Consider the following 23,290-nt stretch of genomic DNA (forward strand, 5'->3'; position numbering starts at 1 on the left):
AGCCTGAGCCCCCACAGTCCTTCAGCTGGTAAGTGGGCAGACAAGAGGTGGTATGTCCATGCAATGGAGACCCACGTTGTCATTAGAAGGTACGGAGGACGGATACCTGCCGGCAGAGATGACCCGCGTATTGTGTGAGTGCATTTAGATGCACCTCCAGGAGAGGCAAGTCCAGACGCAGGAAGTGGACAGTAGTTTCTAGCAGTGGGGAGATGGGGCGGCAGGAGGGCGATGACTACTACTAAGGGGTATTAGGTGTTTTGGGGGAGTAATGAGAATGTTCTAGAATCACAGCTCTGTGATGTACTAAAAACCACTGAGTCGTATTCGTGGAAAGGGCAGGTGTGTGCTATGCAGTTGCTTCTCACGGTTATTAAGGAGAACAAGGACAGGGACACGTGGAGTCTGGCGTCCTCACTGGGCGCCTGGAAGGCAGGTGCAGGAGGAGGGCAGACTTGCTGGGGTCCCAGCGCCCGGGGAGTCCTCCCCCTCTCCCTTCCTCTCTGCTGGGGATTTCTGGAGCGTCCACCAGGTGCCGGAGACACAGTTACTGGAGGGCTGCTCGGGCTGTGCCTGGGGCCGAGGGGTGGGAAGGAAGTGCCGAGATGACAGCCTCCAGCAGCCCGTCCCTGATTGGGACCAGGAGGAGAGCCCAGTTTCTGTTTTAGAATTCAAACACCCTGTTTTGAATCATGGCTTAATCGGCTCTGCTCTGTCTTATTTTCCTAAGTCAACAGCAAACCCTCCCTTGGCTGGGGCTGTGATTGATAGGGCTCCTGCCTCCTGCACAGCGCTCGGCATGATGACCTTAAGCCACGAGGTGCCAGTGCTTGGCATGGATGTGTGTGTGGGGGTCTTGGCCTCCAGAGACACAGTCACTGGACACAGGGCCTCTCACTTTGCTGGCAGGAGCGCTTTGGCTCCCACTGGGCTGGTGCCCTCCCACTCGGTCCATCTGGTGAGATGGAGCAGCGAGCTCCCCACTCCCTCTGCAGAGTGAGCTCTTGGTCTGGGTCGGCCAGAGCTGGCCTGTGGGCGGGCCCGGGATCCAGTTTGGGGCGATGAGACTCAAGCCTCGGAGTGGGACCGGAATCTGGGCAGCAGAGGTGCGTTCTTTTTCGTTGGCATCGCTGGGAGGAAATCGCCGCAGGGAGAGAAATAAAGAAGGAAGGAAGGAAGGAAGGAAGGAAGGCCCAAGAACACCGCCTGAGCTCCTGGACGCCATCAGTCAGACCCGAATCCCAAGTGTCCCTGGGTTTCTCAAGTTGTGTTCTGACAAATTCCCCTTTAGCTGAGGCATCTGGGCTTCAAACGGAGAGTCCTGCCTCCCACCAGGGCTGCCCACGGCTTCCCACGGTGCAGCTGCTGGAGAGGCACAGAAAGAACCGGGCTGGACGTGGAGGCCGTGGGTGTTTCTGTGGTGGATACCCCCATGACGAGCCTCCCGGGCCTCAGTTACTCTGTCTGCAAAATGGGGCTCACAGTCTTGTTCCCGCCGGCCCCCGCCATGTCTTTGACTTCCAGGTGTAGAGCTGAAGCCGGAACCACTCTCTGGAGTTTCAGGCCCACAAATCCAGGTGTCTCCTGGGCCTTGTCAACAGAACTCACCTGGTTCTTTGTCATCTCTTTTCTCTTTCGTTAGTCTTCCTGTACTGTGTGGTCCGTTGGGCTAGACAGTGTCCTGTCTTCTACTCTTAGAGTAGCAGAATTCTTACAGTCTAACTTGGCACATGAGTGGCCCCAATAAGGACGGGCCTCCCAGGCTCCCTTGCAGCTAGCTGTGTTCATGTGACCAAGTTCTACCCAGTAGGACGTGAGCAGGAAGGCTCTGTGTTTGCCCTTACAAGAGATTCACGTGGCTTCCCTTTCTCCCTGGCGGGGATGCAGACGTGTGGGTGCTCAGGGACGGCAGAGAGCCGGACTGAAGGAGACTTAGTCCCTGGTGCCACTCAGCAGCCTGCACCGCTGCTTCCTGGACCGCAGGGCAGGGGGAGGCCGGGGAGGGCCAAAGTCAACTTGGTCTTGTTGTTTTGCATCTCGTTTTAGGGTTTAGGGTTGCCGGATTTAGCAAATAAAAATGCTCATTTTGCACCTTATGGAGAGCTGGAGGAGGGGAAGGAAGATTCTAGAACAGGAGTGAAGACGTTCAGACATCACAAGAAGGCAGCGTCCCACTCTGCTTTTCTCTTGGACCATCTTCCCCCTTCTCAGCCTCAATTTCTCCTTACGTACGAGGGAGACTAACTGGACGTGATGTTCTGTTAAGTTCCTCCAGTTCTGACCTTCTATGGGTCTCGCAATCCTAGGACAGAGGTTGACACTCAGGTTCCAGGGGGCCAGAGAGCCCCAGAGCTGGGTCTGAGGGCCAGGGGTGGCCACGGCAGGCTGGAGAACAGATGTCCCCCTCTGAGGCCCTTGCCGCAGGCTCCTGTTGATTGCGGTCACAGGGGAATGCAAGATTGCCGGATTGCCTAATTTTTCAAGAAGAGCTGGAAATCTAGACTGTTTTGGTCTGTGCAATCTCCTGATTTTTGAATGTTGGCGATAAATTCACATTTTTTTCAAACACTCTGGGGGCCAAACAAAAAGATCTGCAAGATGAATTTGGCTGGTGGCCACCACTTGGGAATTTCTGTTTTGACACTACTTTTCTTCCTTCCTTCCTTCATTTAACCAATATTTACTGGACACCTACCAAGGGGGTGCACTGTTCTCTGCACTAGAGATAAAAAAAGCCATGAGGAAGAGGGGGTGGCCCTGTCCTCCTGCAGCCTGACGTTCCAGGGGTTGTCCCAGTCCATTCATGTGACAAGTATCTATTCAGCAGTTCTGTCCTCTGCCCTGGGCTGAGTTAGGAAGATTAAAAAAGAAAAAAAGAGGCTCAGCTCCCTGCCCTTGTGGTGCTCATAGGCTACAAGGGAGGCGGACGCTTCAGACACAAATGAAAAACAAGGGTATAGACAGATGCCATTTAGATGGAAGGAAGAGTTGGGAGAGGCCTCCTCTCCCAAGGAGAGGAGGCTGAAACTGAAGGATCGTAGATCCCGTGAGTTCAAGACCAGCCTGGGCAGCACATCCCATCTCAAAAAGGAAAGAAAGAGTAAAAATAAAAAAGGAACCAAAACATAAGTAGGACTTAATCCATACAAGAACATTCTAGAACAACATTCTAGATTACAGCAGAGGCTTCCACGTGCCCCTCCTCCATGTCTCCTCAGCTGGGACCATTCTTTTTAAATATACTTTTTAGTTGCAGTTGGACACCTGCCTTTATTTTATTTATATTTACGTGGTGCTGAGGCTTGAACCCGTGCCTCCCGCGTGCTAGACGAGCGCTCTACTGCGGGCCCCAGCCCAGCCCAGCTGTGACCATCTTGCACGCACAAGCCGCCTACAGTCAGCACCCGTGTTCCCCGCTTTAGGGTCTTCTTGGGAGCAGGCCTCGGCCCTCGGTGGGAAGGATTCTGTGGGTGACTCTCTGGGCTCCCTCACTTCCGGGTGGGTGGACGCCAAGGGGAGTTCCATGACTGGCCCGGGGTCTCCTGGACTCGCCTGCTGCCCGGAGCAGCTACGCAGCCTGCTTGGACGTCCTTCCCTCCTGCCTTGCTTCCTGGGGACGCCTGGGACACCTCCCAGATCAACATGGCACTCACTGCTGACTCAGGATCTGGTTCTGGAGGCCCCCATGGCACCCGGTGGGGACAGGACAGGCTGGCAGGTCAGGACAGAAAGCTACTCAGGGCACGTAGCAGGAAACGGGGCTGGAGGGGCAGCTGGGGAGGCCCTGGAGGCGGCTCGGCTGTCAGTGCAGAAGCCAGGTGGGTTCTCAGCAGGGGGTGATGTCACCAGGCTGGCATTTAGGACGGCCCTTCCGTATGGGGCAAGAGAAGAGCTGGAGGGCAGATGGGCCGTCACGCGGAGGTGAAGGTGGCTGGGATCAGGGTGGGGGTTGGAGAGGGTGACAGTGAGGAATGACATGGGCCCAGCAGGGAGCTCTGGGCCGGGTCCTTTGCCTGAGAGAGCCCCTATTTGGCTTAAGGACAGGTGGTGAGGCACGCCTGTCAAGATCATACCCAAGGTCACCAGGCCCCGCCCAGGACAGGGTGAGGAGTTCCCAGAGCCACAGAACTCCGCGGTGGGCAGCCTGGAAGGACAGGGAGAGCTGGGTTGTGTCTGTGGGGCGGGCGGGACAGCCGTGAACAGCCTGGCTTTGTGGACAGTGTACTACTGGGGCCCTCGGGGGCAGCCCACCCTGGGCCTTCAGCGGCTGTGGGCTCTGCTGCCCCTGACAACCCACGCCGGTTCCCGCAGCCCTGCTAGACACATTAACGCATTCCTACGCGGCCAGAGATTTCGGCACCACCAACACCATTTTTACATCCTTCGCAGCGTCATGGCAGACAATAAATCTATCTGGCTAATTACACATCCAGCTCGCTGCGACCCCCATAAAAACCAGGCGCAGCTGGAAAAGCCATGAGGTGAGGTCAAATCATATTCCTGGTCTCCGAACAGAAACAGAGATATCTTCCAGGCGCTGGCGAGGAGCAAGGTCCCCCCCATGCGGGGGAGCAGCTGCCGTGGGTCACTCACCTCTGAGGAGACGATCACTGGGCTGTCCTGGAAGCACTGCCCCCTGCCCCCAAGGGCCCTCTAAAGAGATGGCAGCTGTCTGGGGGCATGGCCTGGGGCTGTGAAGAAGTCCGCGGGATGGGCGCGAAGAACCCGCGAGGTTTTAGCAATCGGGGTAATTCCTGCATCATTAAAGGGCTTTCAGGTCTCTTCACCACCAACACCAACCGGCGCATTTGCCCAGAATTCTAACCGGACGGTCCCCAACATAATTTGTCCATGATACATTTGCAAAGCTGCTGCTAAGTCCATGCCGGGGTTGCCAGGCCTCTCCTCCGTCTCTGAAGACTCTCAGACTCTCAGCAGCAGGGAGAACCCTTGGCTGGTTTTCTAGCAAAGACAACTGCCTCTGGCCGCAGGGCGTCCCCGCCCTTTTAGGAAGGGGACAGCTGAAGATCACAGCTTGCAGGCTACCACACAGAGGCCAGTCTCTTGGTATATCAGAAGAAAAGGCTTGGGGGACAAGAGAAGGGGAACAGAATTCTCTGGGTACAGAATCTAATTCTAATTAAATTCTCAAGTGTCAAAGGAAAATGCCCAGGAAGTTTCAAACCTGGGCAGATCTAACAGGTGGCTCTTGTTGGAGAAGCCACCGGAGGAACTGCCCCCACAATTCCCAGGAAAACTGGCTGCACGGAAAGTCACGTTGTTAAAGAAAGGAGAGAGAGAGCGGATTCTTACCTTCCCGTATCTGGAGGCGAAGGTCCCCGTGAGTAAGGAGTGAAAAATAATTATGGTCTCATCCAGGTCCCACACGAACACGCGCTAGGGGGACAGAGAGGAAGACAGTGGGGACAAAGGGACTCATCAGCCTCTGACTTCATGACTGCAGACATTAATTCCCCTGGAGGACAAGTCTTGAAACATTTCGCCCTTCAGTTACAAAGCAGGGGACTCGGGGACGTGTCGTGAGTCCCCATCCAACCTCAGCTGCGTCAATGTGTGATGAAGGCCCACCTCCGGGCTCCTGTCCACCCAACAGATGCCAGAGCCAGGAAGCCCGTCCCTGCCTCCACACAACTAGAGAAGGAGGGCTCAGGCCAGCCCAGCAAGGAAACCACAGAACTCACTGGACAACCTGAAATAGGACCGCTTCCACTTGCTGCCCACCCTGAGTCGCACCGTTCCTGACCATTCTGCTCTCCTTGGCTCTGGATCACGCATCTTTACTGGTGGATCTGCCGACAGGGTGGCGGTGTCTCCTGACTGGCGGTCTGAGGCCTCCTTTGTTCCTCTCTGACCTTACATCTTTCACTGGGTGAATCCTCCTATTTCCAGTTCTGTTAGCTTTGGACGTTGGTCAAACAGGAGACCCAATATGGGGGGTCTGGATACTGGTGGCCCTACCTTCTCTCCTGTCACCCCTTCTCTCCGACACCTTCATCTCTAGCTTTACTTCTACATTGTCAATGGGGATGAATGGGTGTGTGTTTGGTTTTATATCGAAAATCAAGTCTTTTGTACTCTGTCTGCATGTTGATTCTAAAAGTTGGTAACCAATGAAGAACATTTGTGTCTTGTGATCATTCTTTACCGCAGAACCAAAAACGTTCTAGATGTCACTTTTTTTTTTTTCTACATATATTTGTCCAGTCTCATAGCCCCAGATCCACTCTAATGACAATGTTCTTACTGTCAAGGTCATACGTATTCTCTTCTCTTGAATTCCTTCCTGATTAAAATAATATACCATATTCCAGTTTTAGGAATCAACTTGTCTGGTAGGACTTTTTGTTTTTTTGTTTGAGTTTATTCATTGCTTTTATTTTTTCTCGTTTTCTATAAATGCCTTCATTATACTGTCCAATTTAGTCACACCCTCTATATCAAAGATGAGCATCCTCAGTGTCAGGATCATATTTCTGTATCAGAGATGCGCATCCTCTGATAGAACGCTCCCAGGTGAGCTGGATTTATATGGACTTTCTATAGAACTAACGCTCTGAGACCTCCCTCTAGCGCATTTGTGGGTGGGAGCCACTGTTACTTGGATTCCAAGTCTCTCTCTTACTTGGTTTTTTTCCTTGTTTTACTTGAGTACATCCTTAAGTTGCTATTTCTGAGTGGATTCATGGAAAGAAATCTTCCTAAATTCCTACATAGCTACTGTCCTTATTTTCTCTAGAGTTTCTCTGGGTACAGAATTCTAATTTGAAAACCATGTCTTCTAGACCTTTGAAGGAATCATTCATTATTTCCTCATATCCATGGTCATTGATAGAAGATTTCATGTGTCTCTGATTCCTTATAGATTTGACTTTTTGTTTTCCTCTAGGGTTTATAAGGATATTTTGTTTTTCCTTGGTACCCTCAAATTTCATAAGGTGTTATTCTACCTAGGTGTGATCTTTTCTCATTTTTACCGTTTAGCACTTGAACATTTTTAATCCAATGACCTGCGTTTTCCACAGCTCTGAAAAACCATTTTCTTCTATCTTCAAATAATTCTTCCCACCTTTTTAAAAATTTTCAGCCGTTCTCTCTTTTTGAAATTTCTGATAGTCAAATTAAACTTTTTAGGATTGATGATGTTCTTCCTTTTAAAGAAGATTTTTTATAACGTTGTCTTTTTGATCTATGCTTTGGGATATTTCTTTCCTTTTTCTTTTGGTACTGGGGATTGAACCCAGGGATACCTAACCACTGAGCCACACCCCCAGCCCTCTTTGTTTTGATTTAGGGTTTTGCTGAGTTGCTGAGGCTGGCTTTGAACTTGTGACCCTCCTGTCTCAGCCTCCCAGGTCACTGGGATTTCAGGCAAGCACCACCACACTCGGCTTCTGGGAGATTCTTAAACTTTCTTTTTTGACCGTTCTCACAGTCATTTAAAGATTTTCCAATACTGTCTTTTTCTTCTGAATATTTCTTTCCCAATAGCCTCTACTTCTTATTTTATGGATCCAAAATCTCCTTGAATTTTTATTAGAAAACCAATCGGATTTTTCTAAGCTCCTTTCTGTTTCTTAAATTACTTTGCTTTTTGTTTATTTATTTATCCTCGATTTTCAAACTGTTGGTTTTCCTCATTTTTCTGGTGATGATTATTTTTAAGAACAAAGGACTTTTTCTTTCTTTCTTTTTTTTTTTTAATCTCTGTGTTGAGAGGAGAGCAAAACATCTCCTCAGACTGCCACTGTGGCCACCTTTGAAAACTCTCTGGAGGTCAAGAATTATATTTCCACGATGGCACTGGCCATGCCTTTAAAAGTACAAAGAAGCATCTAGAATGAAAAAGTCAAATCAGCAGGTCCGTCTCTAACACGGGGGTCTCTGAAGCAATCAGTAGAGTTGAGTGTTGTCTGTAAGTTGTTTTGGTTTAGCTGGTCTTGTGCCTGTGTGGTCACGTGCCTGTGTGGTCACTTGTCTGTGTGGTCACTTGTCTGTGTGGTCACGTGCCTGTGTGGTCACTTGTCTGTGTGGTCACTTGTCTGTGTGGTCACGTGTCTGTGTGGTCACGTGTCTGTGCCTGTAGGTGCTGGGTCACATTCTGGGTGTTTCTCATTCGGGTTGTGGTTAAAAAAAAAAATGTCTGCAAGCCACTGCTTTTGAGGAGACCCTCTGAGGTTCAGGTATGCTAACTCTTAATAAAAATGGGGGGATCAGTTTAATTTAGAAATTTTAGTTACAGAGGTTTTTAAAATCAGGGAGTATTTAAAAGTTGGTGCGGGCTCCATCATCCTTCCATTCCAACCCTCTGAAGAAGTCCTCCTCCCCCACTACCTCATCCTCCGTGTCCAGCCCTGGAGTCTCCGTGGGTCCACTCTCCGTGGCCGTTGTGCAGGGGACCTGTCCCTGAGCTGCCACAGTTTGGACCTCAGTGGGTTCATGACCTCAGATGGGTCCGATCTTTATTTGGAAACTTAAAATTGGGGCCTAGAAAGAAAGTCATGGTCTCTGGGGGCTGGGGGCCTGTTTTTGACATGTGATCTGAAGGACAAAGATGGCCAGTCCACAGGGAGGGAAGGACAGAGGGTGAGAGAGAACCAACGTTTCCCCAGGACCTGATTTCAGCTGAGAGCAGAGAGGGGCCGGGGAGGCCTGGGGGGCAGCCCTGCTGAGGCCACCCGTGTCCAGGCACTAAAAGACACCCCCCTTGGGGGACTCTGGCCCATTCACTGTGGCCTGTGGCAGGGGACGGCATAAACATCTCCCTGCCCCGTCCCCTGGCCTTGGCAGTATCCTGCTGCACCCTGCCCTTGAGTTCCAAGAGGGTCTCTGCAGCTTTAAAAGAAATTCTGCTTTTTCACTTAAGCCAGCTCAAGCTGGTTTCTGGCACCTGCAGCCAAAGGATTTTAGCTAATACACGCTCAGAATTTTCCTTCTTTCCACTTCGACATAATTTCTCTCTCTTGGGCTTCAGTCATTAGCAGAACCGCCGAAGACTTAAGAGGTGCGACCCAGGCGGCCCTCCCTGTTGACATTAAGCCCAGAAGCGAAGCACACCTCACACCTTTCTGACTCTTCTCTCCCAGTGGTGCTTACGCTGCCATCAAGAAGCAGATGTTTCCAGAATAATATCACCCTATAATCCCCGACTTCCATGCCACAACCCTTCTCAGTTTCATGGAAAAATGTCTCTCCACTCCCAACGTCCCCGACCAAAAGCAGAAGCCATGTTGGGTGACCCAATATTTGGGGGGAGGAAATATAAAAGTACGCGTCGCTGACCTCCCTCAGCCTTCTGCAAAGACCTGAGTCCACTGAAGGCCTGGGCAGAGCCTCCTTGATTTGGGAAGCAGGGTGGGGGTGGCCTTAACAACGAGGGGAAGCTGGTGCAGTGCTTGCTCTTGGAGTCCCAGCACTCTGGAGCCCGAGGCAGGAGGATCGCCTGAGCCCAGCAGTGGGAGTTTGAGGCCGGCCCAGGGCAGCACGGTGAGGCTCCATCTCAACAACAATAATGACGGGAAAAGCAAGAACAGGCAGAGCCCTCGGCCAGGTCCAGGGCTGGTACACCGCAGGAGATTGGCTAATAGTGGGGGACAGTGTGATGTAATACCTTCTCGGACCATCAGCTCAGCACCTGCCATAAGTAACCGCCGTAGCTGGGCTAGTGGATGCTGGCTTGATACCAAGTACCTCAGATGCGGCATCTGTGCTTTGGGCCCCCGGCATCCAGCCCGGGCCTTTGGAGAAGAGCACCTTGGTTTTCCTTCTGCAGTGTGGGCTGTCTTGGTGGAGATGTCAATCAAGGGGCAAAAAGCCGGGACCATGGGATGCTGTCGTCTTGACTCTGACACTGGGTGAAGCAGCACCAGAGCCTAAAACGGGTGCTCCTGGGTGGAGCGAGCACCTTAAAGTTCCCTAGATTCCCCAGCACGGCCTCGGTCCCCTCCTTCCTCAGCATGGTCGATGGCCGTCCCTTCCAGTAAGTCCCTTTTCCTTAAGTAACCAGAGCTGGATTCTGTGGCTTGCCACCGAAGATCGTAGCTAATGCTCCCAAGTTCTTAGGCTCCATAAGAATCTCCACGCCCACAATTCAGCCTGGAGACTCCAGCAAGCGGCCGGACTGCAGATGACCCCTGCAGGCTTGGCCCACCAGGAAGGCGGCGCTGACCAAGCCACACCGGACAGTAGAGGTTCTTGTGTTTTCTAAGACCACTTGAACCCTGGGATTCTCCTACAATTCTTGGGGGAGGGAGGCCCCAGTAACGAGATGGAATTTCCCAGCACCCTGGTGGGATGCAGACTCGGTGAAAATCACCTGATTGTCAGGCCTTGGTGGAGACGGCATTTCTTAGTGTGTTCGAGTTTGTGGCTGAGCTTTGTGGCTGCTGCGTCAAGCGCACAGGGTACAAACAGGGAGTTGAAGACCGTGCAACTGAACTGCTGGCGCTGACCCAGGCTTCACCAATACCACTCGGGGGTGCCGGGGCGCACTTCGGCCCACGGACGGCCACCTTTTGCACAGATGCACAAACCTGCAGATTTGCTCCTTCCTTCCTTGGTCAATAATGCTCACCTACGTCTGCTTTTGGAATTCATTAGGCCTGTGTCCCAGGATTCTCCCCATGCACGCTGGATTTGGAGGGGAATCTCAGTGTGACCCACAGTCATTTGGTTTTAACATGGTAGGAGCAGGCTTGGGCCTTCAGTTCTCAGCCCAGGCTGCACATCAGACCCCTCTGGGAGACGCCTAGATGCCCCTTCAGGAGGTGGGGCCTGGGGTACAGCTGGAGAAGGAAGGGTTTCTCGGAGCTCTGCAGTGATTCCGATGGGCGCCAGGCTGAGATCAGGAACGCAGCCCCATTTGAACCCCCTCCTGGTGGTCAGTACGACTTTGAAAACTGCTCAGAGGATCTCGACGAGTTCTGGGATGGGCCCGGCACTGGTATTTTACATTCTGAGGACTCTGCCGTGTCACCAGGGCAAGAACCCCCTGACCAGGCCAAGGCTCCTGCCCATCACCTTCTTTACCAGGGGCTTTCAGGGTGTGCCCCCAAACCCAGGGCGTGTCAGCATCCCCTGGAGACTTGCTAGACACGTCATGGCCTCGGCCTGCCCTGGACCTAAGGAACTGGAGACTCTAGAGGACCTGGTGGCCCCTTGGTGCTGCTGAGTTGGAGAAGCAGGGCTCCGAGCGGATCCAGGGTGGTCCCGCTCAGCCCTGGGCCTCACCAGTGCTCCCATGGCCCGCTCTTTCTCTTACCGAGCTTCGTGAACCCCAAGGGCAATTCCTGCCCCACCCCACTCCCCTGCGCGTGGAGAGAACTCTGCACCCCTCCCGTCCACCGACGTGGGGCCACAGGGAGAGGTCACACCAGTCACACTCAGGCCCTCTGGATTACCTCGATCTCATTGTCCCCTGTCGGGGAGGGGTCACTGCTCCGCTTCGACCGTCCCCGGAGCTTCCCCTCGGAGGCCCGGTGTGGCCTGTCTGTGTCCCCCTCTTTTGCCGGCGTGGAGGGTCCATTGTGCGTGTTGTATTCACCTGAGCAAGACGGGAGGGAGCGGTGGGCAGATCAGAGGCGCGGCCGGAGGTGGCTTTCAGGAAACAGCACACCTGCGGGCGGGACTGCAGAGCCGCAGCCCGGGCAGCCCAGGAGGCCGAGACGCGGAGCCAAAGCAGCTCCTCCTCAGTCACCGGCTCACAACACTCATGAGCTTTCATTCATCCACCAACCAGTTGTGACTCAGGCGCTGGGCCACCTGGCACCTGGGGTTAGCACTTAAAAACTCTAGTGAGGGCTGGGGACAGAGCTCAGTTGGTAAAGTGCTTGCCTTGCACACACAAGGCCCTGGGTGCAGTCCCAGCACCACACACACACACACACACACACACACACACACACACCAAAAAAAAAAAAAAAAAAAAGAAAGAAAAGAAAAAGTCCAGCGAGAGGAGAGAGACCTCACCTGGATAAACAAGTCATTCTAATGTCAGGAGGGACATAGCAATCAATCAGGACTGGGCAGGGCTGCTGAGAGGTCACCCCATTACACGGGGCTCATTACAGAAGGTCTCGCGGGCGAGGGGACACCTGACCAGCCATCTGGGGAAGTGAGGGAGGGGCCCTGGGCCCTGGCAGAGCTCTGTTTACGGTGAACAGCTTTAGGTTTACAGCTCTGTGCGTCCAGAGGCCGCCTCGCAGGTGGCTGGGCACCCAGTATTTCTACTGCTGTGGTCTGGATTGGTTTAATGTCCCCACAAAGGCTCATGTGTTAGGGGCTTGATCCCCAAGGTGGCCGTGTTGAGAGGCGGGGCCTAGCGGGGTCCTTAGTGAACTGGAGAGATCACGCTCTCTGAAGGAACTGACGTCCTGCCTGGTGCAGTGACCCCTTCCTCCTGCAGACACTTCCCCACTTGTGATGCCATCAGTCACGAGCCCCTCACCAGAGCTGAGCTATGCCAGCCCCATGCCCTTGAATCTCAGAACTATGAGCCAAGAAAATCTTTTTCTTTGTAAAGTGAGTCTGCCTCAGGGGTTTCATTATAGCAAAAAAAAAAACCTGACTAATACATCAACCTTAAAGATAGTCCTCCCAGAAGATTCCTCAAAAGACTAGGCATGGACCACCGCGTGACCCAGCTGTGCCACTCCTTAGTATTTATCCTAAAGAATTAAGGTCAGGGGCTGGGGATGTGGCTCAAGCGGTAGTGCGCTCGCCTGGCATGCACGCGGCGCTGGGTTCCATCCTCAGCACCACATTAAAAAAAAAAAAATAATAAAGATGTTGTGTCCACCAAAAACTAAAAAATAAATATTTTTTAAAAAAGAATTAAGGTCAGCATACTGCAGCCATAAAGCAGCGTAATTCACAACAGCCCAGTGGAACAGCCTAGGCGTCTGTCCATCAATGGATGAATGGAAGTGTGGCCTACATGCGCGATGGAGTTTTATTCAGCCATAAAGAAAAATGAAATGTGTCATTTGCAGGTAAATGGATGGAATTTGAGACATTGTTAAGTGAAATCAGCCAAACTCAGAAGGTCAAGGGTCATAAGTTTTCTCTCATATGCGGGAGCCAGAGAGGAGAAAGAAAAGAGTGGGGGGATCTCGTGAAAATCAGAGGGAGTTCAGCAGAGGAGAGAGACCAGTGGGCGGGGGGTGGGGGATAGGGAGAGATCTGCCAAGCTGTACTGTGAGCTGCGAGAATGTGCAGCAAACCCACCATCACGGACGACTGTCATCACCAATAAACACATAGGAAGCAGAAAAAATAAGTCCAAACGTTTCAGTTAAAAAAAAAAACAGAGGGGGGGCGGCCCCCCAGAGGTAGATGGGGCAGGTGGGAAGAGCTCCCTCTGTCCTCCTGTGGGGGTCTGGACCGGGGCTCGGCTACAGCAAGTCCTTTAGGCTCTGCCTGTTGAGGTTTGCTGACCTGAGAGCTACGACGTGACATTGTCTGTGCGGAGCGTCCAGGACGGGCCAGGCAAGGCCCGTGACGCAGCCCACAGGCCCACGCAGGTCAGCGAGAAGGGTCAGAGCAGATGGGACCTGTGGCTCTCATCAGGGTGGGCTTCAGGGTGTGGCCACGCGAGAGGCCGTTGTCCCGTAGCCCCAGACCAGGCAAGCTGTTGGCTGCACGCCATCATCTCGGTTTAAGTAACGAGGGGCCCAGGCTTCGGGGGTGCTCCAGCTTGCCTGCTGCACCCTGCAAGTCAGTGAGAACTTAGGCCTGTCTTTGTCACTGAAGAGTGACAGAATCGCGAACCTGCATGGAGCCTCGGGGGACCTGCCATCCCACTTTCTTACCTCACCGTTGCTTGTTAGCTCCCAAATGCATCCTGCAGACCCCTCTCTCCTGCTGCCAGTTCTTGGACCATCTGGGGGAAATGCCTCCGTCTGAAAGCACTTGGCAACGGACTGACTCTTTTTCCTACCCTGGAAGGATGGTTTTCCCCCAAACCCAAGGGACTCAACGGTGTTTATTTAATGTCTAAAAAACTTAGCAGACTAAGGACATAATAAAAAGGATGGGATCTTGGATCGTCAAGACAACTGGGTGTTCTCCAACACCGGGCATTTTTAGGACATAGCATCAGAGATTCCCAAACACTGAGCTAGCAACCCTTTGTTCAGGAGGAAGAATTTCTTCTAGACCACAGATGCTCAAGAACAATGTAATAAGGTCCATCCTGAGTCACTTGGTCATTTAAGGTATTGGGGTTTAGAAAATAGCGGTTATCCCCATTAAAGTCCAGGAAAACATTATTTTTCAAGGGATAAATGCCAGCTACCTTACGGAAGGTCTAGAATAAGGTGTGTGAAGCCAGATTAGCAGGGGTGCCCGGGGCTGGGGGGGATATAGCCCTTTCTCCAACCTTCCAAGTTCAAGATCAGAGTCAACAGTCCCCAAGATAGAGCAATTCATCCCCCTTCCTTGGGGTCACTTAACTCTCTTTCTTTCTCCCTTTTAATGTACAGGTCGAGCATTCCATATTTGAAATGCTTGGGATGAGAAGTGTTTCAGATTTGGGAAATTTTCAGGTTTTCAAATATTTGCATAGACTTTTTAGGGTAAGCACTTCTCACCCGATGGAGCTCTGAACCTCAAAAAGTTTTAGGTTTGGGGAGCAATTTGAGTCTCCTTGTGATCCTGCCTCTGGCCCTGCCCCCATGAAACCTCTGACCTGCTTTCCTCCACTCTCCGTTAGACTCGTCCACTAGGGTTTTAAACAAGTGGAATCCCACAGCACAGGTGCGTTCTTTTGCCGTCTGGCTTCGTGGGGTCAACATGACTCTTCTGTTCAGGTTGTGCGTGTCAGCAGCTCATCTCTCTGTGGCTACACACAGTTGTTCACCCTTTCCCTGTGGATGCGCGTTTGGGTTGATGCCAGTTCCTGGTGGCAATCAAGCTGCTATGAATGTCTGCATATCAGTCTTTGTGTGGCAGAGGCTGTTTTTCTTTTGGGAGTTCCGTGATTGTTGGGTCATTTGGAAAGCCATGTTTGACGGTGTGAGATAGCGCTGAGCATGTTTGGCGCAGTGCCTGGGTCACTTCGCCTGCCTCCTCCGTAGCTCCGGCTGCTCCACCCCACCGCCAGCCTTTGCGAGGGCCAGTCTCGGTGACTGAAGCCTTCCTGGGGGTACGCAGTGCTGTCGTATTATAGATCTGACGTGCCTCTCTCGAATGACTCATGACACTCAGCATCTTGCTCGTGTGATTTCTTTCCCGTTCCTGAATCTTTGGTGAAGAGTAGATTCAAATCTTTTGTCCCATTTGTTTACTGAAGAGTTTCCCTATTGTTGGATTCTGAGAGTTCCATATTTATTCTGGATATATATACTTTATCAGGTAAATTATTTTCTCCAAGACCACAGTTTGTCTTTTCATTCTTCTGTTTGAAAGTTTTATGAACTTCAATTGATATATATATATATATATACACATTTTTTTCTTTTTGCATCAAGCTTTTGGTGTTATGCATGAGAAACCTTTGTAACTCAAGTCACAAAGATTTCCTCCTTTTTCTTATCAAAATGGATAGTATTTATTTAAGCCTATGATCTACTTGCCATTACTTTTTTGTCTTGTGGAGTGTAGGCTGAAGTCTAGGTTTTCTGGATATAGATGTCTGTTTTGGCATCTTCTATTGAGAAGATCACACTTTCTCCATTGAATTGCCTTGTTTCAAAAATCAGCTTGTGGTCAAAAATCAGTTGTGTGGGGCATAGCTCAGTGGGTAGAGTGCTTGCCTTCGTGCACAAGGCCCTGGGTTCAATCCCCAGCACCACAGACACACAGAATCAGTTGTGTGGATTCATGTGGGGGTTATTTCTGCCTCCATTTGGAACAGTTCATTGTTGGTAACTGTTGTCACGGTAATGCACAAGGGCTGAACTTATTTCTCCTGTCAGACGCAACAGTGTACCATTTGGCAACATCTCCCTGGGATTCCATCCCGCCCCCTGATGCCTAGTCCCTGGCAACCAACAGCGTGTCCTCTGCTTCTGATTCCACGCTTTAGATTCCACATACAAGTCAGATCATGTGGCATTCTGTTTAAGTACAGATGCCTTTAGTGACTTTTCTCGTCTTATTGGACTAGCTAGAACTTTTGTATAATGTTTAGAGGAAGTGGTAAGGGGACAGCTTCATCTTGTTTTGATTTTAGGGGTAGCTGTGGGTAGTTTTAGCTGTCCAGCACTATGAGTTTAGTCTGCTGTAACCAAAAATGCCATAAGTAGGCGGCTTCAACATTAGGAATTGATCTCCCAGTTTTGGAAGCTAAAAATCCAGGACCAAGAGGCCAGTTTATTGATTTCCTGGTGAGGGCTTACTTCTCGGCTTGTAAATGAGGGCTTTCTTGCTGCATCCTCACATTGGGGAGAAAGGGGGGGGAGAGAGAGAGAGAGAGAGAGAGAGAGAGAGAGAGAGAGAGAGGGGATACCTTTTCTCTCTTGGTATTTCATTTCTCTCAGAGAGACAGAAAGGTATTCTCTCTCTCTCTCTCTCTCACCAGGGATTGAACCAAAGGGTGCTTAACCCCCGAGCCACACCCCCAGCCCTTTTGAGCAGGGTCTTGCTAAGTTCTTGGCGCCTCACTAAGTTGCTGAGGCTGGCTCTGAACCTGTGATCCTCATGTCTCAGCCTCCCCAGATGCTGGACCACAGGCGTGTGCCACCTTGCCTGGCTCTCATCTCCTCTTCTAAGGTTCTTGTCAGGGCACTAACCCCATTTACAAGGGCCTAAGCACCTCCCGAAGCCCCACCTCTCAGGCCACCACATGGATGACTAGCACTGCAGGGTGTGGATTTTGGTGCTGATGGGGACAAACGTTCAGGCCATCACACGTGCCTTCTGATTTAATAAGGTTTTTCTTTATACCCTACTTCTGATTTGGCGTTTTGAAATAGATGATGGGTTTTATCCAATGTGTTTTCCGCATTTATTGAAATAATCTTTTGCCCCTCAGTTTCTGAATGTTGCAAATTATATTGATTGAATCTCAAATTTCAGACCAACTCTGCATCCTTGGGACAGACACCACCCTTCTAAAATTCATTGTTGGACTTGATTTCCTAATATCTTGTTCAGAAATTTTATACCTGAGTTTCTGAGGCCTGTTGGTGAGTAGTTTTTCTCCTTTGTCTGGTTTTGATATCAGGATAGTACTGACCACAGAATGTGTTGAGAATTATGCTTCTTTTTCAATTTTCTTGAAGAATTCGTGTAGAAAGTATATTTCTTTGATAGAATCAGTGAACGCCTCTGGACTTGGCAGTTTCTTTATGATCTATTTTATTTTATTTTTGTCCTGGGGATTGAACCCAGGGCCTCCAGCATGATAGGCTGTTGCTTTGCCACAGAGTCACACGCTCAGCTCTTCTTTATGATTTTTTAAAAAACAACAAAAAGTCAATTTATTTGACAGACACAGGCCTATTTAGGTGACCTCCTCCTGTGTGAGTTCGGTAGTTTCTTCTTCTCTCTTTGTTTTATTGGAGCATCACAGTCACCCAGGAGAGCCGGGTTCACTTGATATGACCACACACACTTGGAAGTCAGTCTGCCCCAGTCCCTCTCCAGCTTGGTCAGTTTCGTCGTGCGAGGAATGTGTCCATTTCACGGAGGTTGTCAGATTCTGGGCAGATTCTGGGAGGTTGTCAGATGCTGTCCTTGGCTGATTCTTGGGACGTCACACCTTGCATCTCATGAGTGACTTTGTACCTTCCTTTTTTCCGACACTTTTCTGGTTTGGGAGTTTGTGGATTTCCATTCTGATCTTCATTGTTTCCTCAGGTGGAAGACGAGGTCCTGCTGTGACCTTTCTTCTTTTCTAATTTAGACCCTCTGCACTACAAACGTCCCTGTATGAACAGCTTTAATGGTATTCCCTAAATTCGGATAAGTTGTGTTTTAATTTTCACCTGGTTCAAGTACTTTTTAATTCCCCTTTGGCCCGGGGGTCATGTGGAAGTGTGCTAGTTAGTTTCTAAGCAGCTCTGTCCACTGTTGGCATTGATGCAGCTGCTGACTCGGGTCAGCACAGAGTGTCCTGAGGCAGGAGGGGGTGGGAGCGTCAAAACAGCTCTGCAGGTGGGGTCTGTCGGTGGCAGTGTGTGAACTGCCAGCCTCTGGAGCTCGGAAGCAGCAGGGGACCCTGGATAGTCTCCAACTGGTTTTTGTGGGAAGCTTGTCCACTCACATGCCCTTCCCTCATGATGGACACGCTGACAACTGTTGATGTCATTAGGGCTTATGGGAGCTTGTTAGACCCACGGTAAAAGCAACTCACCCACTTATTGTTGGACCTTAGACCAAAGGATCAGTGAAGGACAGAGGAATACAAAAAGAGGAATTCAGAGAGACTCAAAGCCACTTACGCTTACTTCTGCCGGGGAACAAAGATAACCTGGCGGCATAACCCAAATTCTTGGAAAGGGAGTCTTTAGAGTCCTCTTTGCCCTGGGATCATGGATACGTAGTAGCATCTAATTAATTTTTCCTTCTACCCTTCCTCTCTTCCCTGATTTCTCATCAGTTTTTTTCCGTTGCTGAAACCATATGGCAGAGGTCACGTTCAAGGTGTCTGAAGATAATCCAAGACTATGAAGAAGGAAAGTTTGTCATACTTCCTGCTCTCCAAAGAAAACAACTTAGAAGTTGCTGGATAGGTTCTATGCATCTGCTAAATACTCGGGAGCGAGAACACAATCACCAAATCAACGCTTAAGCCTCGAATGTCCTTAAAAGTTGACTTAAAAATGCTTGTCCACCTTGTCTGTGTCTGTCAACAGGGATAAGCGACCCCCACTCTGCCCCCCATGGGCGGAACGTTCTGGGTTGAATCCAAAGCTGCACTGAGCACTCCAGCTGTTCCTTTTCTGTTCTTTCCCCCGAGTCTATTCACCAAGGTCCACACACCCTCATGCCAGGTTGGCTTCCACGAAGCCCCAGGACATTGGTGGCTTTCAGGCAAGAAGACAAGGGATCTTCATTCAGGCTCTACTGCTGCCACGTTACTTAACGCTGACGAGCCCAGGACACCTCGTAGACGGGAAGATGCGCACGGAGCAGGTCCGGGGAATGAATGCAAGACTCTGCAGGCTGCTGAGCGGCTGCGAGTTTGCCCCCCAGGCTCTGCGATCACCAAGGGCCAGGACGTGGACTCTGCCGCACACTCTTCACCAGCCATCGGCAGCGCGGCCGTGAGCAGTTGTTCTTGGGTGCCCGGTGCGTCCTCTGCTTATGTGCTCTGGGTTTCTTTGGAAACCCCCTTTCCCTCATCTCAGCTGACCCCAACTGTAGCTCCAGCTGTGGACGTGAGACCCGGGGTGCAGCTCCATGCCACCCGCCACAGAGGTGGGTCTGGGGACGGACAGGTGACTGAGTCCGTACCAGCGGGAGCTTTTCAGGGACAGCTGCGACTGCAGGCAGGACTGAGCCCCATGTGGTGGGAGGAGCCTGCTTGCAGAGCCAGGAGGAAGAGACCGAGACCCACGGTGGTTATCTGGACCCTGGACCCAGCCCTGAGTGCAGCAGTCTTGGTGACAAGAACCTAAAAATGCTTTTTTCTTTCTTTCTTTTTTCTCAAACTAGATTTTCTACCTTCTGAAGGCACAACACCCTGGCTAACATAGAGGTGGCCTAAGACTGTTGTGCCCCTGGGGGAGAATGCCTGGGGACTGCGGGAAGTGTTCTACGGCCCCGAGACCCTGCAGTCAGCGTCAAGCCCCTCTTGGGGACAGCACCACCCCTTGAAGGCCTCTGGGCTGCAGGTAGCGCGGTCTCCACGTGCAGGGCCAGTGAGCAGCATGGGCCCCACTTGGAACCAAGAGGCCTGGATTCAAACCCCAGAACCACCAGTAGCCAATCGATCCGACTCTGATGGTTATTGTTTTTATCTGGGAAAGGGGCCTAGGTAACATGAAACCTGCTTTTGTGAGAATTATGGCTTTCCTTATCATGTTGTTAAATAGGTATTTGTGTGACTATTTGATTACTTTCTACAAAGACCAAGTCTACACTGCCTGGAAAATCAGCAGGTGCTTCATAAATAATTGTTAATAAGTATATAAATAGAGAAGAGCAGGGGGTATGCCCTTGGCTCAAAATGGAGGGCAGTAATACCAGGCTCCCTGCCTTTTGGAGCACAGTTCGGACTCCAGGGCCAACGTGGGCCAGGCGGGTAAGGGATCTCAGGTAAGCTGCCGGCTCTGGAATCCTGCACCCTTACTGAATGCACCAGGTGGGCTGTTTCAACCAAGCACGCTTTCAAAAGAAGCCAGAAGTGAGGATTTTTAGGTAAACATTTCTACTTTTGGACTTGGATACAATTAAATGCACACACAAATACACACACACACACACACACACACAGAAAGGCCACAACACATCTGGGGGTGGATTTAGCCTGGGGTGACCAGTTCATTACAACTAAACCACATTTGGGCCCCTCTTTCATGTAGGAGCTCAGACCACACAGTCACAGTGACCCCCGAAGGTGACTAGGTACGTACCAGCCAGGGACTCAGAACTCTGGTTGGGGACGTTGTGCGGTGCCTCCTGGAGGACGTAGGTGGACGTGGACAGGGGCGAAGGACAGAGGCTGCCGGCCGGGACGTAGGGAGCGCTGTAGGACGAGCTGTAATACTGGGGGTACTGGCTCTGGGGGAAGCTGGGGTAGGAAGGATAGTCCTGGGGAGAGAGAAAAGCCCAGCCCAGCGTGAGCAGGGGGCCTCCTGGGCTGCGCCCCTGGGCCCAGAACGCTCTCCAAGGGCGGGGTGTCTTCACTGCGGTTTCCCAGGAAGCGACTCTAGGACAAGGACTGAGTACAAGTAGCACATGTGGAAGGGGAAGGAGACCCCAGGAGGGGAGGGGGGTGAGCGCGAAGGGCAGGGAGGGCAGCCTGGTCGGCTTCCTCAGTGGGCGCTGAGCTGACCCGCGCTGGGCATCCCTGGGGCCTGGGCTGGGGCTGGGGGGTTACACCCCACTTCACCCCCTTCGAGCGCTGCTCCAGGGTGACACCCCGGCACTTCCTGCCTGGTGTTCACTAGAAAAACTCCCAGGGACAGGGACGCAGGAATGGGCAACTGGAGGTGACCCTGAAGGGTAAGCTGTGGCCTCGACAGTCATGTTGGCCACTGTTATGTCCCTGCACTGGGAACAGTGCCTGGCACACACAGTAACTCAGTGAGGTGAATGAACAACGAAGGCCACCTGTACCCAGGAGCCCAGGTCACACTGGGGCTCCTGAGGGAAAGGTGCACTGTAACAGCCCCTGGAAGCATGAGGGATCCAGAATGTTCTTTGAGGGCGTCACGGAGACCAAGTCGATAAGGTCAGTCACCTGTGGTCAAGTTCATTTAAGCAGGGTGGACTGCCCAACTCCCCCAGAGTCACCGTTTCACACGGTTGGTCCCACCGTCACCATGACCAGTGCCCCTCCCTGCAGGGGCCTCTCAGGGAGGTCAGCGTCCTGGGCCCCAGCCCAGATCTACTGAGTCAGAACTTCCAGGGAGTCTGTGTTCTTGATAAGCTCTTATGGTGACAGGGACAGATGCCTGGGTCCCTAATCACACCTACAGAAGTGCTGTGGCACTGACGAGCGTCTCATCTCTGTACGGAGTTCACTGGAAATTCACAAGCACACGTGGAGCGATGTTTGTGTTTTCCAAGTTCCAGTGACTCAGCTCTTTCATCTCACGGAAGAAGAAATGGTGCCTGCCTCAGGGGTCCAGAGGCCATCTGCCCTGGCACAGTTTTAAAACTAGTCTGAAAGCACCTTCGTCTCTTGTTTAGCAATAACTGGAGACACACAGGCGGGGAGTGCCGACGGCGCCAGCTCGGAGCCCTTCGGCAGGAGAATTCCCTAGGAACTCCCTGAGTGAACCGGAAGCTCTCAATGGCAGCTGGCACCTGGTTTAACCAGGACTTTTGACGTACCTACTATGTGCAGGGCTTTTAGCCTTGGGGATGCAGAGGTGAGCAGGCTATGCCGCCCCTTTAGACGCAGCAGGTGTGTGTGTGTAGGGGGGGGCGTGGACAGGGCAAGAGTGGACATTTACCCCCAGGATATCCTGAAAATCTTCAAAAAGATCTTTCCAGTGGCCTCTTGCACAATTGGCCCCTGTGGTCTCCAAACCTGGGAACTCAGAGGAGGGAGTTCTGGTGGACACCGTGTGGAGTGGGCTCTCTGGGCTCCCTGATTTAGGGGAACTTAGCAAATACCCGTGTGGGCCGCACTGACCTGGTGCACCCCGAATCCGGCTGCGTTGGTCAGCCCGTTTGTTCCTTGGTAGAGGCCGGCCGTACCTGCAGGAGGAGACGGGTACAGATTAGGCTTCTCATAATCAGAGAGAGGTGGAGGAGAAGGACGTGGTGGCCAGGTGAGTCTTGGAGGTCTGAGGCTGGGGCAGGATCAGAGCCTCCATTACCAAATCTCTCTAAAACTCAAAAGTGAGGAAGACAAATCATGTCCTTCTACAAGGGGCACTGGGGACAGAAATGAGACACTGCACACAACACCAATTGCCTTGAGCCTCGAGGTTTGTGTTCTTATGTTATTTATTTTAGAAATTGTACTCAAATGACCCAATATTCACCATCTCAGCCATTTTAAAGTGTGCAGCTGGACGGCGTGATAGACACCGTGCGATCCTGGTGTCCGTCTCTAGGAACTTTTCCAGCTTGTAAAGTCGGAAGTCTCTGCACTGATCAGCCCCCCACCCCTGCCATGCTGCTTCCTGACTGTCTGACTCGGCCAGGAACCTCGTCCAAGGGGACCCCACAGTGTTCATGATGGGCTCATTTTACTGGGCACAGTGTCTTTAAAGCTCATCCAACGATGCGGCCTGTGTTAGGATTTCCTTCTCTTTTCAGGCTGAAGAACATTCCACCGTGCACACAGACCATAGTTCACTTATCCAGTCATCTGTCGATGGACATTTGAGTCATTTCCAACTTTTGCCCTTGGATAACGTGGCTATGAGCATGGTGTACAGGTGTCTCTTGGAGACCCTACCTTCAATTCTTTTGAATATATACCCAGGAATGCAAGTGCTGGGTCTAGGGTAGGTCTGCTTTTGATTTTGTCTTCCATAGATTGTCCCACTCCCCGTTCCCACCACCAGTGCATGAGGTTCCAGTTCCTCATCTTTACCAAAATCTATTTATTATCATTTTTAGAGAAGCCGTCTCCATGAGTGTGAGGCGGTGATGATTTTGTCCTGAATAAATAAATGAGATGACGTTACCTCTCTGAGCTTTAGTT

The 23,290-nt window shown here is 51.5% G+C and overlaps 1 protein-coding gene across 1 annotated transcript in view; it reads right to left on the minus strand.

Annotated features, from left to right (window-relative positions):
* The window catches only part of Eya2 (EYA transcriptional coactivator and phosphatase 2), a 189,094-nt gene that overhangs the window by 52,522 nt on the left and 113,282 nt on the right, over positions 1-23,290 (minus strand). Inside the window, exons 6-9 of the mRNA XM_077109204.1 lie at positions 22,268-22,332; positions 20,538-20,715; positions 11,418-11,560; positions 5,314-5,397 (exon numbers count right to left, since the gene is read on the minus strand). Coding sequence (XP_076965319.1) covers positions 5,314-5,397; positions 11,418-11,560; positions 20,538-20,715; positions 22,268-22,332 — 470 coding nt within the window. The remainder of the gene's footprint in view (positions 1-5,313; positions 5,398-11,417; positions 11,561-20,537; positions 20,716-22,267; positions 22,333-23,290) is intronic.

This window comes from Callospermophilus lateralis, chromosome 3, assembly GCF_048772815.1.
Source record: "Callospermophilus lateralis isolate mCalLat2 chromosome 3, mCalLat2.hap1, whole genome shotgun sequence".
NCBI classification, from domain to species: Eukaryota; Metazoa; Chordata; class Mammalia; order Rodentia; family Sciuridae; genus Callospermophilus; species Callospermophilus lateralis.